The 12,864-nt window shown below is 52.8% G+C and overlaps 1 protein-coding gene across 4 annotated transcripts in view; it reads left to right on the top strand.

Annotated features, from left to right (window-relative positions):
- The window catches only part of FERMT2 (fermitin family member 2), a 49,660-nt gene extending 48,028 nt beyond the window's left edge, over positions 1 to 1,632 (top strand). For all 4 annotated transcript variants that reach the window (XM_017738874.1, XM_017738875.1, XM_017738876.1 and 1 more), the window contains one exon: positions 306 to 1,632. In XM_017738874.1, coding sequence (XP_017594363.1) covers positions 306 to 662 — 357 coding nt within the window. In that variant the 3' untranslated portion in view covers positions 663 to 1,632. The remainder of the gene's footprint in view (positions 1 to 305) is intronic.
- Positions 1,633 to 12,864: the final 11,232 nt, after the last annotated feature.

Here is a 12,864-nt window from a genome sequence, read left to right on the forward strand (position 1 = left end):
GTCCTGTCCCTCCAGCCCTTGTCCCCAGTCCCTCTCCAGCTCTCCTGGAGCCCCTTCAGGCCCTGCAAGGGGCTCTGAGCTCTCCCTGGAGCCTTCTCCTCTCCAGGTGAACACCCCCAGCTCTCCCAGCCTGGCTCCAGCGCAGAGGGGCTCCAGCCCTTGGCCTCCCCTGACCTCGCTCCTCCATTGGCATCACAGAATTTTGCTTAGGCAGTAGGAAATCATGTGAACACCCAGAAAAAGGAGGGAGAAGGGAAGAGAAGCCGTTCCCGTGGGCCGGGGCTGAGCTGTGTCTGCCCGTGCAGGTGACGGTGGAGTTCGCGGACGAGGTGCGGGTGTCGTTCATCTGCACGGAGGTGGATTGCAAGGTGGTGCACGAGTTCATCGGGGGCTACATCTTCCTGTCCACGCGGGCCAAGGACCAGAACGAGAGCCTGGACGAGGAGATGTTCTACAAACTGACCAGCGGCTGGGGGGGAGCCCCCCCGGCCGCCCCCCCAGCCATATTCATGTGTAACTTTCCAAAGCTGTCCTTTGAGATCATGCTGCTTAATAAAGTAAGCTTGAAATGTATCTTTTTTTTTTTAATAATTGGATTTTTGGTTGGTTTTTTTTTTTGTTTTTTTTTTTTTCGTTTTGTTTTGCATTACCAGACCAGTTAATCTGTGTGCACTAATGAGCACTTCTGTTAATTTGCTATAACCAGAGCGTGTCTGGGCAGGGTGACAGTGCCGATGAGCCAGACTCCGATGGGCAGATCAGGATAAAGATTTAACTGACTTAAAAAAGCCAATTTTTGAAGAGCCATCTTGTAAAGCCATCCAGGGCTAACCTATATGAAGTCTATTTATCATGTTTAATGCATGAGTGTTTTATTTCCCTTTTTTTGTGTTTTTATTCTGTACATTTGACCTGTTTGAAGTCGTCCTGCTCCCGAGCAGAGCTGCCATCTCTCCTCTCACACTACACCAGGACTCTGAAGGTGCCTGACATGACTTTGAGGATAGTTTTGTGTGGCCTCGAAGATGATCTTCTGTTAGTCTGTTATAGCTTGGTTTTATTTGTTTAACTTGCCTTTTGATAATCATTTATATTGTCTTTTTTTTTTAATTTTATTTGTACACCATATTGTATTATGACACTTTTAGTATTCACCAGCATAGTCACTGTTCTGCCTCTGATATGCAAATTTTTTCATTACGATATGAAGTAAAAGGTTTATGAAGTAAAGGTTTTTGTGTAACTAATGTAAAAAACCACAAATTTTATAAAGTTGTACAGTTTTTGTAACTAGTCTCACAAGCCAGCTAGGACATTGCATAGATCAGCAGTAACTGTAGGATGTCTGGAAGGGGTACGGGGACAAACCAAGGAATAAAAAAACCCACAAAAAATACGATTTCCAGTCCAGTAAATTTTGATCTAAGTTTAAGCTGTGCCACAACACCCTCAGTAGCTGATACCTGGGGCCAGGACCACCAGGTTCATTAAGCCATTCCCACATTAGTGCTAACGAGGAGGGATCCCGTGCCCGCCTCATGCCGAGGAATAACCAGTGTTGCGTTCCCGTAGTCCGTGGTATCAAGACTATGTTCAAATACACTTTATTTTAAATAAAAGTCAAATCTTTTATTTAATGTTCAGCTGCCACTCCTGGTTTTTGGGGTCTAACTGTGCTGTGGAAAGGCCATAAACAAATCCTGTAGGATGGAGCCATCCCGTGCCAGCCTTGGGCTCCCTCCTGCTGCCTTATCCCGAGTTTGCTGAAACAAATGCCACCAAAAGGCAAAGTTATAAAATTCTGGAATGGTTTGGGTTGGAAGGGACCTTAAAGCCCTTGTTCCACCCCCTGCCATGGGCAGGGACACCTTTCCCTAGCCCAGGCTGCTCCAAGCTCTGTCCAGCCTGGCCTTGGACACTTCCAGGGATCCAGGGGCAGCCACAGCTTCTCTGGGCACCCTGTGCCAGGGCCTGCCCACCCTCCCAGGGAACAATTCCCAGTTCTCAATCTCCCATCCATCCCTGCCCTCTGGCAGTGGGAAGCCATTCCCTGTGTCCTGACTCTCCCGGGGCCCGGGGCCCAGCCACAGCTTCTCTGGGCACCCTGTGCCAGGGCCTGCCCACCCTCCCAGGGAACAATTCCCAGTTCTCAATCTCCCATCCATCCCTGCCCTCTGGCAGTGGGAAGCCATTCCCTGTGTCCTGTCCCTCCATCCCTTGTCCCCAGTCCCTCTCCAGCTCTCTTGGAGTCCACTTTAGGTCCCCTGTAGATCCCACTCCCTGGCCGGGCAGTGGGGAAGCAGCCCGGGGATTCAGGGAATCACAGGATCTCGGCCAAACCCACCACTGGGGTGTCCCCAAGTTCCACATCCACAAAGCTTTTACATCCCTTCAGTGACTCCACTGCTTCCCTGGGCAGCTGTTCCAGTGCCTGATCAAGGAATTTCCCCTGATATCCAATCAAAGCCTCCCCTGGCACAAATTCATCTCCCCATTTCTGCACTGAGCCTCACACCACGTGTCGCAGGACGGGCTGCACCCTTGCACCATAAAATCCCGGAGCAGGGGTGGCCCGGTGGGGCCGGGCGATTCCTCCCACTCCCGCGGGAGCGCAGCTGGGGCGGAGCAGCGCTCGGGACGTGCCAGGGATGCTCCCGGTCCTGCCCCACGCCCGCGGGCTCGTTCTTTGGGATGCAGCAAGTCCGGGCAGCTCCGAGCCACGCGAACGGAGGGCGGCGAGCACGCTCCTGGCAGGCAGCGCCAGGATCTCGGCTGGATGCAGGAGCGGGCGAGGCACGGCAGCAACACTGGAACAGCTCCAAAGCTGGGGTGTGATGGGGATGGCTCCCTGAAAAATATTTACCTCCTATTGCCCGGCCTGAGGTTAGGCAGGATGGGGAGGGGGAGAGGAAAGATGGGGGGAGAAGATGGATTAAGAGCCCTCGGTCCATCCGTCCCCAGCCACCTCCGCAGGGCTCGGCCTGGACGTGCAGCTGGGGGAGGCGAGGAGGCAGGAAACGCTGAGCAGAAAAGCAGAGGAGGTCGGGGAAGGGCCATGGGAAGGCAGAGGAACCACAGCCCTTCCCCACACAGCCCCCCCCGAGGGTGGGAGCTGGGAGAAGCCGGGTGGGAAGCGGTGCTGGAAGGGGTCACAGGGGGTTCGAGGTGATCCAAAGGAGGCAACTGGGTTTTCAAGGATCCTTCCTAGATGAAAATTTCCGTTCTCCTTGGATGAAAAGATGCAAGTGGTAATGAGATGTCGGAGCGGAGGGGGGTAAAAAATTATGTGGTTTTCCCAAAATCTGGAGAAACACCAGATAAAATACGGTGCAGATGGGAATGGCCACACGCTGAGGATGGACGGGGGTGAGGAGGAAACGAGGGGAACACACTGGGAAAGGGATTAAGGAGGGAGGTGGCAAGAGCTGGAGCCCATGGGACGGGATGGATGATCCACCTCAAGGACAGGCAGCAGCAAGGAAAAGGAGGATCGTGGCTGTTTGCTCTGTGATCCTGAGCCAAAGGAAAACCAGGATGTGGTGGGCACAGAGAGTTTCCAGTTATGTGGAAATCACAGGCCAGGCGGGTTTGAGGTGTTTGGGCATTAAACCCAAGAGCAGAGGATGAGGAGGGTCTTGGCAAGACAGGGCACAGCCAAGCCCAGTTCCCACAGCTCCAGCTGTGGGAAGACACTGGAAGAAGACACGGAGATTTATTTTGCTGACACCAGGAAATCTGGCTGTGGTTGTTTCTTTCGGGTAATCAAAGGAGTAATCCAAATTAAAACCCAAACCAAACCCCAGGAGAAGGCAGCCCGTGGGTGTCCCCAGCCCCCGGGGGTGATTCAGCAGCGGGGAGGAAGAGCTGTGACCGCCGGGCATCCACAAACCGGTGGCTGCACTTGGGGAAAAAGGAATTCTTTCCAACTTCCAGTGATAAGCACACGATGGGGAGGGAGATTCAAAGCCGACAAGGCTGCTCAAACCCCTGTTTAACAAAATAAGTGGCAGAGATGCCTGAAAATGGGACAACTCCAACCCTCCAACAGCAGCAGGACCGGGGGATGATGTTTCCTCCCTTGCTGACCCCGCTCCAGGACCTTGAGGAAGGGAAAAGGAAAAAATAAATCACTTTTTGGCAAGGTACTGATGCAAACCGGCTGCCAGGGTGAAAATGCACCTCTCCGAATGCAGCAGGGGATTTGGATGCCTGTGTGAACCAGGCATGGCCTGGGGGGGTCGGCTGGGATTCCGACAGCGTTTTAAGCCCCAAGTAATTTAATACCGTGCAGATGGGCGAGTCCCGGAGCGGGTTTGGAGAGGGATCGGCGAAGTTTGCAATGGGGGAGAGGTCTGAAGACACACAGATATTTTAAAACGTAGCAGAAAAGAAATACCTCCCCAGCAGGGCTGTCCCCTGCAGCAGGGAGGGGGTGGGAGCTGGGTACGGGGACATCCTGCGGACAGGAATTGGTGGAAAAGGGACATTTGGGGAAGCTGCTGGTTTGTGGGGAGGGGGAGGGAGCAACCACTCCCCACCCTAGGAGATTTTCAAGGTTAAGTGGATGGGGCCTGGAGCAACCTGGGATAGTGGAGGGCGCTCCTGCCCATGGCAGGGGGTGGAACGAGATGATCTTTAAGGTCCTTTGCAACCCAAAGCATTCCATGACTCTGTGATTCTCTAACACAAACGGATCCCTGAGCACTCCAAGAGGAGCTGGGTTATTACCTACACCCAGGACCCAGGACATGTGGGTTTCCAAAAGCCCTCCTGGCATGGGATGGCCACCCCAGGGGCTTTCCTGTGGTGGGCAGGAGCTGAAAAAAGCTCCTTAAATTAATCCGTAGTAAACCCAAGCTGGGTGAGTCACGTCAGTGTCTCGGGAAGCACACTGGAGACTTTCCAGCCTTCAGGCCGGGAAGGGGCTCCTGGGTGGCCAGCACCACTTCCCTGGCTGTGTGCAAAGACATCTCCCAAATCCCTGGTGCTCACACCAAGGGGGAATGCGAGAGCTTTATCCAGCCTTGCCCTGCCTTGTCTGACCCCTCCAAGCTCCTCTCTGGGTTGAGAATCCCAGGGCTGGGATCAGGAGCACCTTTCACCCTGACCTGCCCCACGGAGGGACCCTCTGAGGGCACTCAGGACCACCAGGGATTTTCCTGGAATTGATTAGGGATGCAGGAAACCCAGACCTGGTGTCGCCAGAGCCAGGACCCAGCGCAGAGCTGGAACCACACGCGGATGTGGATGCGCCGGGTTCTGTCTGGCTCAGACAACCCTCACTTCCCAGGTGTATTATCCCTCATCTCCGATGCAGGAAGGGATGGTGAGGATCCAAAGCCCTCCAGAGTGACGGCACCAGGAGCGGTTTAATGGGCCTAATTAAATTCAGACAGATCAGTGACAGCGCTCGTGGGGCTCCAAACCTTTCTGGAGACCAGCGGGGGTTTTATTTGTTTGCTTTCAGCCTCACAAGAGCCCAGGTGCTTCGATTTGCAGCCCTGAGGCACTAAAGAGATAAAAGATCCATAAATATCTGCTGGATGTTATAGATCTGAAACAAATAAAGTGCCCCCCTGCTTACAGCTCTTCCCGTAAGCACCAGTGCAATGCGGCCCCTGTGCCTGCTCCCGTTTCCATCGGCATCCCAGCCTTCCCTTTGAAATCCCCTGCATCCCTCCAGCTGTTCCACATATTTCAGCCTTGAGTCTCCCCCCAGAAACTGCTCCTTTGGTTTCCCTTAAGCTCTCCCGTCTGCTTTGCATAATTCCAGGATGCAAATGGGGACTTCTCCCAAGCTGAAGGTCTGCTATCCCTCAGGATGCAAACCTGGATCTTCCCCGTGTGGGAGCTGAGGACAGCCCTGCTGATGGGCTGTGGGGGGAGAGGATGGGAAACTCCAGTTTAAGAAGAACTTGAAATCCCAACATGCCAAATTCATCCCAGAAAAGCTGCCAGGGAGCTCACATCAGTATGATCAGCATTTGATCTGATCCAAGGAAGAGGCTGCACTTCAGGAGTTTTTCTTTTTTTGGTTTGACACAGGAGCAGCAAAATATTTCCCAAATTCCCAAGTGACTCAGAAAGGCCAATCCCATATTTCACAGTGGCTCAAATATGCAGGAACCTGTCAGATACTGAAATCATTCAGAAAATTTTCCCTTTGATCCACAGCTAAGACAAAGAGCTGGTAACAGAGCTCCCTTGTGCTGTCAGCTCCTGGTGAAGCCACAGATTCCCAGCTGGTGGGAAGCCTCTGCTTGGAAAAGTCCCACTCCCCCTCCTCTGAGAATGCAGCAGTTTGAGCAAATAAAGCATTTGCTCTGGGTTTTATTTTTGGCTTTTGGTCAACAGCTGGTCAGTCCCTAATGAGCGAGCTGGGCTTTGATTTCCTGCCTGGAGAAGAGGGTGAGAAATGGGAGAGGATCTGGGTTAGAAATTTGACTCACACCAGTGATCCCAGCTCGGATTTACTCCCACTAGTCCTTTGCCTGGGGACATGTCCCAAAGAGAAGCACTGGAACAGCTCAGGAACAGGCATTGAGGGCCACAGGGGAACTGCAGGGGTGCCCAGGGGAAATGGAGCTCCCTGATCCCAGGCTGTCCAAGGGAAGGCACCACACTGCCCTCCAAACTGGGCTTGGAATGGGATGACAGTGGCTCTCGTGTTCCTCTTGTGCAATTCCTTCATCATCATCATCATAAAATCCCAGAATGGTTTGGCTTGGAAGGGGCCTTAAATCCCATCTCATTCCAACCCCCTGCCATGGGCAGGGACACCTTCCACTGTCCCAGGCTGCTCCAAGACCTGTCTGACCTGGCCTTGGACACTTCCAGGGATCCAGGGGCAGCCACAGCTTCTCTGGGCACCCTGTGCCAGGGCCTCACCACCCTCACAGGGAAGAATTTCTTCCCAATATTCCATCTAAATTTGCCCTCTTTTCCACACCTTCTTTTGTTTCAGAGCACTTGAGCCCACTGAGCTCAGGTTTGAGCTCTACCCCACCAGTGGGAGACGGGATGCTGGTCCCAATGGAATGAGCCCATCTAATTCCTGCTCACCCAGGCATCAGGGATGGCCAAACCTCACCTGGGACACTTGGGAAAAACCAGGTTCCTGGTATCCCTGATGGCTCTCAGCAGATTTAGGCAGGAGGGCAAAGAGCTGCCTAGGAGACCCTGAGGAAAGAGTTTTGTGAGTTTTGCTTTTGCTCTGATGAGGCAGCGAGGGCGAGGAGAGCTCTTGGGAATGGCAAACGTGGGAAGAAGCCTGCCCATCCTTCCAGAGGGACAGGGCTACCCCGAGGCCACCTCCAGCCCCCATCCATGCTGGGTCCCACCCTGGGTGGCCCTCTGGAGGGACCACATCTGATTCACATCATCTGCCAGCTGAAAATCACGTGTCAGGCACTTCCAAGGATGCAGCCCCACAGCCAGGGGCTCCCTGGAACTCAGGATGAGCCGGCTGACGGCCGTGGGCAGCTGCTTTATCTCCTGAGTGCTTCTCCCCTTCCCATAAACAGGAGAAGAGGGTGGGAACATGTCTGAGACAGACAGGGAAATGACGGCAGGGAGCGAGAGGGGTGTAAATCTTGCAAAGCACTGAAGGGCTGGATCCTGGAAAAGAACTGGAGTGAGAACAGGGAATGTCATTGGTGGGGGAATGTGGAGGAGTCAAAGAGCCAGGATGCCCCCACAAGGATGGATGTGCCCCTGGCACAGCGTGGGGCACAGGGCAGAGCCCAGCCCCAGCTGCTCCCCCAGCACCCACGTTGTCCCAGACGTCCAGAGGGGCTGGGAATGAGAGCACCTGGAACCTACAAGTCCCAAATTGTCCTTCAAGCCCTCTGTGACCAAGTCAATCCAAACGATGCTGTTAATCAGGCAGAGTTTAAAAACAACCCTGTGGGATTTCCTGCCTCCTCTTCCTCCCCTCCAACTGTGCCACAAGGTAAGAGAAAGGAGGGAAAGCTCATAAAGCAGAATTAAGGGAAGATGCTCCATAGAGCCTGCAGTACATCCCTGATGAATCATTTTCCTTTCATTCTGAGGGACCCCCATCCTCCCCTTGCCCACACACCCCCAAAGCACAGCTCACCTTTCCCATCCCACGCATGCAACACGTGCAAGCTCTCCAAGGTACTCTGGGCTTCATCAAATTCAGATCTCTCAGTTCCAGGGAAGCACCCGGGCAGTGGGGCTGCGGGCAGTGGCGGGGATCTCATTGTCTGCACGGCTGCAGGAGCAGATCCAGACACGGAAGAAGCTGAAATCTGGTGTGTAATAACTCCACCTAGAGGGAAAAGGGACGGCCCGGAGAGAAGGGCCACGGGTGAGCACAGCAGGGCTGAGCACATTCCCGATCCTGGCACCGAGGAGGGATCGCTGCCTGGACACAGGGGTGGCCACCGGGACACCAGCGGCATGATCACAGAACTGTGGCATCACAGAATGGGTTGGGTTGGAAGGGACCTTAAAGCCCATCTCATTCTAGCCCTGCCATGGGCAGGGACACCTTCCATTATCCCAGGTTGCTCCCTGTCCAAGCTGGCCTGGAACACTTCCAGGGATGAGGCAGCCACAGCTTCTCGGGGCAACTTATGCCAGGGCCTCCCCACCCTCACAGGGAAGAATTCCTTCCTAATCTCTGATCTAAACCTTCCCTAGTTCAGTTTAAATGCTCCAACCCTTGGGTGTATCTGAGACCATCAGTTCCCATGGCTGGCTCAGATCCCAAAGCCCACCTGTCCCCTTCCACCCCCAGGAACAGCTGCCCCTCGCTGGTCTCACACACAGGATTCTTCAAGTCCTTCACTTGGGACACTTAAATATATCCCTTAAATAAATCCCCCAATGCCCATGGAACAGGAGGGCAAGAGATCAGGGCCGTACTTCCTTTGGAGAAGCTTCCTGAATTTAATGGAGCTCATGGAAATACAACCTTTGGGAAGCTCCTTAAGTGTCCCACTGAGGGGACATCAGGTGACAGCGTGTCTGCAGAGACAGTCACTGGGCAAACACCATCTTGGTGCCACCTTGGTGGAAGGGAAAAAGGTAAAAGCTGCTATTTACTCACTAATCCATCCAGGAAAACTCACTAATCCATTCCAGGCTTATGGAATCCACAGCGTGCTCATTTCATACGGGAAGATCCATCATCCCGAGCACTCTGCCTGTGGCAGATGAGAAAATGCCCTTTTACCTGCAGAGACCCCAAATCTCTGGACTCACCTGCAATGTGCACACCCCTGGATCAGATTTGGGTTTCATCCCCCATTTCTCACCCTGAAGCCACATTCGTGCTGGATCTGATCCCAGCTCCAGTTTTTTGGGATGAGCTGATGTCATTTTACTTCCCATAAAACAGCCACATCCAAAGGAGGGTGAGAGCCATAATTAAATTTCTTGTTGGAGCTTTTTTTGTGTATTTTAAAAAATAGACAAAAATACACGAGCCTTTACTGAGCTGGGATACTGGAGCATTAATAAGGTGGGATGTTGTCAGCCTTAGGCAGGGATTTTCTCCATTAAAAAAATGGTTTTGGGACATGAGCAGGAAAGATGGGAAAACCTGAAGACATTGAACATTTCCAGCCTCCATGGATGGCAGCCTGGGGCTGCAACACCCCTGTGGCTCCAAACACTTTCTGGGCAGTTAAATTACATTTGGCTGCTTGGTTAAAGATGGGATAATTATTTCCAGCGAGGCAGACACGGTCCAGATGCACTTCTCCTTCCATAACTGCACTAATGCTATCCCAAACCCCAAGGAAATGCCATTTCCCAGTCCCAGGAGGCCATCTGGATGGCAGCAGAGCTTTGCCAGGTTTCCTCTTGACTTTATTAAGCTGGAGCAGGTATTTAGTTTCTCATTATCCGTCTGCAGGAAACACTTGGGGAGACACAGCAGTATCTTTCTTTCCAAAGATAAACAGGCACTGGGTGCTCTGCAAAATCCAGGTGCCTGGAGCTGGTTTGTGCAGCTCTTCAGACATTTCCACCCCTCAGGATTTATTTGTGGCTGGATACAGCCCTGTCTATGAGAGGTTAAAAGGGGCTGGTCCCAGGGTATTCCAAGCCCTGAGCATGTTTCCAAAACAGAATGTAAACACTTTTATTGTGGCAAGGATTGCTCCATTCTTCCTGCCTTCTGTCATGCAGCCGAAGGAAAAGGAGAGCACTTTTTCCCTCCTCATAAAGCAGGGTGTGTTCAGGCTCCGACATTTACATCTAACAAGTGCATGGCTCCGTTCCCATCTTTCTGGCTGTCCCGTGGTCATGGATTTGCAATTTCCCTGCGGGCAAATCCGGAGCAGCCGAAGGATATCACTTTGCTGGAGTTTTATTTTCCCCCTCTGCAACAGAAAACGCCACAGCGGAACCCGCGGAGAGGAGATGTGGAAATGAGGAAACCACTGGAAAGGTGTTATTTCAACTTTCCCCTTGGTCTTCAGCAGCCAAATCCTGGCCTCAGAGATACCAGGGAGCTGTGGCCTTGTTGTTGGCCTCGGAAAGAATTACAGAATATCCTGAGCTGGAAGGAACCCACAGGGATCATGAGTCTGACTCCTGTCCCTGCACAGACACCCCAACAATCCCACCCTGGGCATCCCTGGCAGCGTTGTCCAAGCACTCCTGGAGCTCTGGCAGCCTCGGGGCCGTGCCCATTCCCTGGGGAGCCTGGGCAGTGCCCAGCACCCTCTGGGGGAAGAGCCTTGTCCTGCAATCCAACCTAAACCTCCCCTGACACAGCTCCAGCCATTCCCTCAGGCCCTGTCACTGGTCAGCAGAGAAGCAAAGCCCATCTCAAGGGTGGACTCAGCAAAGTGGCTGATCCCTGACCCAGATTTTTCCATTCTGGGAACAGTAATCAATGTAATTGACCTGTTGGAGCGAGTCCAGAGGAGGCCACCAAGATGATCAGAGGGATGGAGCAGCTCTCCTGTGAGGAAAGGCTGGGAGAGTTGGGATTGTTCAGCCTGGAAAAGACTTCAGGATGACCTAATTGCAGCCTCCAGTACCTGCAGGGAGTCTATAAAAATCATGGAGAGAGACTATTTATAAGGGCATGGAATGACAAGGAAAGTTTTCCCATCCAAATCATTCCCCTGCTCTGGTTTAGACTCTCGCTGCTACAAAATCCACATGCAGAAAGGTTTGTCAGCACCTGTGGTGGGAAATAGCACTGGTCTGCAGGACTGACAAGCTCAGAGCAAGAGTTTTTAACCCAAACAAAGGAGTTTTCCCCTCATTTTTCAACATTCCACTGCTGCACAGGAGCGCTGGAGGTTGGAAGCTGAGCTACACACACAGAGGACAGCACTGCTCAGCTGTTAAACCCCACAGACCAGATGCACCTTCTGGGTCAGGATGTCCCTACTCAGCGATTGGATTGTGGGGAGCTGGGAGGATGCACCTGGATAAGGATTGTCCAAAAGTCGCTGCATTCCCACTGCAGATCCAGGACCTCCGCTCTGAGCCTCAACGGGGAAAGCTGGGCTGACCCCATGTGGTCATGGCCTTGTTATGGCACGATTCTGGTTTTAAAAAGCATTGACTCTCCACACTTACTTACACAAAAATGTGAAATCTACCTCAAATCTGTAAAATCTTTCCATCAAGGAAAAGGCATCATGGTGGGAGTTAAGCTAAACCTCTGTCTGTCGTTTTTCACGGAGTGGAAATGTGTCCACACTCCCAGCTTCCCTGTCCAACCAGGCAAAGCAGCACAATATAATATTCATTTTTTAGCATGGGTGGGACATTCCCAGTCCTCTGAATCCCTCAAAACTTAAGAGAAGGGATGGGATGGGAAACTCAGGCCCAGTTTGTGCCTTTCTCTTGCAAGAAAAGGTTAAAAATATTGCAGTGGTTCATCTGGCTGCAATCCGGGAGCTTCGCCCCCAGATTTAGGGTGTGCCTGGACGGAGGGAGGTCAGTGTGTGTCATCTGGTCACTCTGGGCCTGAAGAAGTCAAAAATAAGGAATGTTGATTGTTTCCACGGTTACAGAATGATTCATTCTGATGGTAAAATAACAGTCATGTCTCAGAAGTGTTTTGTGTTAATTATTGTGTTCACCAGTTCTCCTGCTCCAGGCAACATGCGTGCCCTGACCTCAGCTATTCATAAAACTGTCTCTTGAGATGATCTCAAAGTTGTTTTTTTTTTATTGAAAAGGAATTAAAACCCTCACTCATGACATCTGTCAGCCTTGGAGGCTGAACAAGGCCTGTCCCAGCACAAGTCTTGTCCAAGCAGAGCAATGGGAGCCTCCAACAACAATCCCACTGAGATAAAAATTATCCAAGTGAGGGCCTGGAGTGACAGGACAAGGGGCAATGGCTTTGAACTGGAAGAAGGCAGGGTTAGATGGGATAGTATGAAGGAATTCTTCTCTGTGAGGGTAGTGAGGCACAGGGTGTCCAGAGAAGCTGGGGCTGCCCCTGGATCCCTGGAGTGTCCAAAGCCAGGTTGGACAGGGCTTGGAGCAGCCTGGGATAGTGGAAGGTGTCCCTGACCACGGCAGGAGCTGGAACGAGATGATTTTTAAGGTCCTTTCCCACTCAACCCAGTCTGGAATTCCGCGATTCTATGATTTCAAACCTGGCAAACACCTCAGCCTCGGTGCCCCTGAGGTGGGGGTGTGTGTGGGAGCTGAGATCTGCCGTGCCTCGCTGCCCTAACCCTTCCCCTCGCCAAGCCCACTGGGACTTCTGTGAAGGTGAAAACCCCTTCATGCGGCGGGGAGAGCGGCGGGGGGGCCCGGAGCGGGAACACACCCCCACCCCACCACACGCCAGGCCCCGCCATCTTGGCGAGGCCCTGAGGGCGGGACACGGCGGGAGGGGCGCGGCCTCTCGGG

The sequence above is a fragment of the Corvus brachyrhynchos genome, unplaced genomic scaffold (genome assembly GCF_000691975.1).
Source record: "Corvus brachyrhynchos isolate BGI_N302 unplaced genomic scaffold, ASM69197v1 scaffold245, whole genome shotgun sequence".
NCBI classification, from domain to species: Eukaryota; Metazoa; Chordata; class Aves; order Passeriformes; family Corvidae; genus Corvus; species Corvus brachyrhynchos.